Source organism: Montipora foliosa, chromosome 7 (genome assembly GCF_036669935.1).
Source record: "Montipora foliosa isolate CH-2021 chromosome 7, ASM3666993v2, whole genome shotgun sequence".
Taxonomy (NCBI): domain Eukaryota; kingdom Metazoa; phylum Cnidaria; class Anthozoa; order Scleractinia; family Acroporidae; genus Montipora; species Montipora foliosa.
The window spans coordinates 40,823,066-40,825,565 of NC_090875.1; the positions used below are offsets into that span (position 1 = coordinate 40,823,066).

General features: G+C 37.0%; 2 protein-coding genes across 2 annotated transcripts in view; both read left to right on the top strand.

The window, feature by feature from the left end:
- LOC138010245 (fibronectin type III domain-containing protein-like) overlaps positions 1-1,521 on the top strand; it is a 66,128-nt gene extending 64,607 nt beyond the window's left edge. Inside the window, exon 15 of the mRNA XM_068857178.1 lies at positions 1,460-1,521. Within this exon, the coding sequence (XP_068713279.1) occupies positions 1,460-1,521 (62 nt within the window). The remainder of the gene's footprint in view (positions 1-1,459) is intronic.
- An 85-nt stretch (positions 1,522-1,606) lies between these two features.
- Positions 1,607-2,500, top strand: part of LOC138010993 (tyrosine kinase receptor Cad96Ca-like) — a 42,826-nt gene continuing 41,932 nt past the window's right edge. Inside the window, exon 1 of the mRNA XM_068858017.1 lies at positions 1,607-1,796. Within this exon, the coding sequence (XP_068714118.1) occupies positions 1,631-1,796 (166 nt within the window). The 5' untranslated portion in view covers positions 1,607-1,630. The remainder of the gene's footprint in view (positions 1,797-2,500) is intronic.

Sequence of the window (2,500 nt, forward strand, 5' to 3'; positions counted from 1 at the left end):
GCCACAGCAGTGTTGATGGAAATACGTTTTTAATTTACTAATCTTTAATTAAACTTTCAAGCCTCATTATGAATCGAATGCATTTCAATTTCAAAATCAAAACTCAACAACGTGAACGTAACCAGAACGCAACAAACCGGAAGCTCAGAGTTCATCTTCGCTGTCATTGTTGAAAATTTGAATGTCCAGTTCACGGCAGCGAGGCTTCCTGCACTTTGTGTTTGAAGTAGTACAGGGTTCTGCAAGAGTACTTAATATTAAGAAAACAAAGGGGGCTAATATCCGAGGGGGCTCATAACCGGATGATTTTTTTTGTTTCCAAATAGATGGGCTTATAACCAGGGAGGTAATAAGCGGGAAGGCTTATAACCGAAATTTTGCGGTATTTTACAACAATAAGAGTGTGTTACTGGGCTTTTTCAGCACACGTACATGTACCTCTTTTTGGGCTACAGTACTAGCTGGTTGCAAGACAATAGTTTTTCCCTTTAGGCTATTCAACACTAAATAAACAATAAGGAAAAAAACAACGACTCCCATGGTGCGATACATAATAAGCAATCGAACACAGTAAAACCCCAACTTAAAAAGCCCTTGTTTTCTCTAGATGTTGGTGTGAGGTATTATTAAAGTTATCAGTTACCTTGACAATTACGACCACATGACAAATTGCAACCATGTGAGAACAATCTCTGGAGACACATACCAGAATAAGAACACTTGCTGTCCACGAGAAAAAAAATGCTATGCTTAAAGATACAGGTGGCTATTGTTTTTGGCCCTAACATTGTGGCCAATTAACACAACTTGGAGATCAGATGAATATAATAATAATGGGAGCCTTTCTTTAATCATTGCTGTCAATCCATCTCCACATACTAGTGAATCTGACCAAGTCTATCCCTTTTTTCACATGCTATTGTGTCCATTGGTTTGCTGAGAAGCCAGAGCTAGGTAAGTCGAATGTTATAGAAGCCAAATACACGAGTTAGGCTGAATTATGTTGCCCCTGGTTGTTGTTACCCAATTTGCCAAAAAAAAAAAATGCCTTTAAAGGATGTTTACTTTAACATCCGTGGTCACATGGTGATGCCCTTTACTTGCCAAGACTTCTTATGAGGTTTAATATCATTACAAAAAAAAAGTGAAGTGGTGTAATCTTTTTTTGTCTTCTCTCTGAACTTTCAAGCACGTTAATATTTAAAAAAAGTAATTCAAATAATGCAAATTTAGGATATGTGGATAAGTATAGGTACTCAGTGAGTTGCAAAATATCACTGGAGCTTTGGTAAAATAAAGGTCTTACTTGTAGTTCAAACACAGTTTTGATCAACAATCTCACAATTATACGACTAATCTCACTATTCTACAACTAATGCAAAAATTATCGTTTCTTCAACCTTCCGTTGTTATTATCTCAGAGGAATTAGTTTCATGTCTTTGATTGTTCAATATGTAGGATCTAGTGAACAGATCAATGACATGTCAGCAGAGTGTGTAAGAAGTGCATGTAAACTTTAATTTCATGCCATAAATTAGTGACGAACAGTCAACCCGCCATTTAATAATATATGAAAAATAAGCTGCATTTCTGGATTTAAGATCAACAGATTTTGAAGAAAGTCATGAGATGAAGTTGATGGATGTTGAAGTGGATGAATGGGAGATATCTCGTGGCCGAATAACAATTGAAGAGGTCATCGGCTCAGGATCATTTGGAACAGTTTGGAGAGCAACTTTGAGTCGTAAAAATAGGAAACCTGGCATACGTTTTGTTGCAGCAAAGTGCCTCAATCGTGAGTAACTTCGAATTCCAAAAAGTTGACTGCACAGCATGTGACAATCAATTTATGGTACCTCCATGTATTGGAGCCAAAGTAACAAATACAGTGACGTCTCAACATGCTCTGATCATCCACTTTGAATTTGTATTTTTTGTCACAATTAACGTGAAATGCTGAAAACCGAGGGTTTCCAGAGAATGCCTGCTCAAGTGCATTAATATTTTTATCCCTCTAAATGAAAATGCTGTTCATTCATGTTAGTATCAATGTTGCAGGCAAGCATGCATTTTACATGCAACAATAAATCTGAATGGTTCCAATAATTCAAGTTGGGGATATTTTAAGATGATGTTGTTTTCTAATAGCTTTGAGATAATTGACCACAGCATTTTTATTAAGGAGCTGATCGGCCCCAATGTGGCACAATAAATGGTGCCTGGGACCGATCCTTACCAGCTGGCAGCCAGCTTCTTTTGATCCTAGAATCTACAAAAAAAAATTGTCCCACAGGGAACCAGGCCTGTTACTGGATTGCCATATGGCAATCCAGTCGGAAAACGAGTTAAATTTATTCGTTTTCTTTTTCTCTTTCTTTTTCTTTCTTTTTTCTGTGTTGGGAAAAGTCTTTCCTGTTACTTCCGTGCTTAGTAGTGTCAACTTTTGGTAGGGTTTGCGTAGATTTATCTGGTGCACACAGTATAATATTTAATTTACCT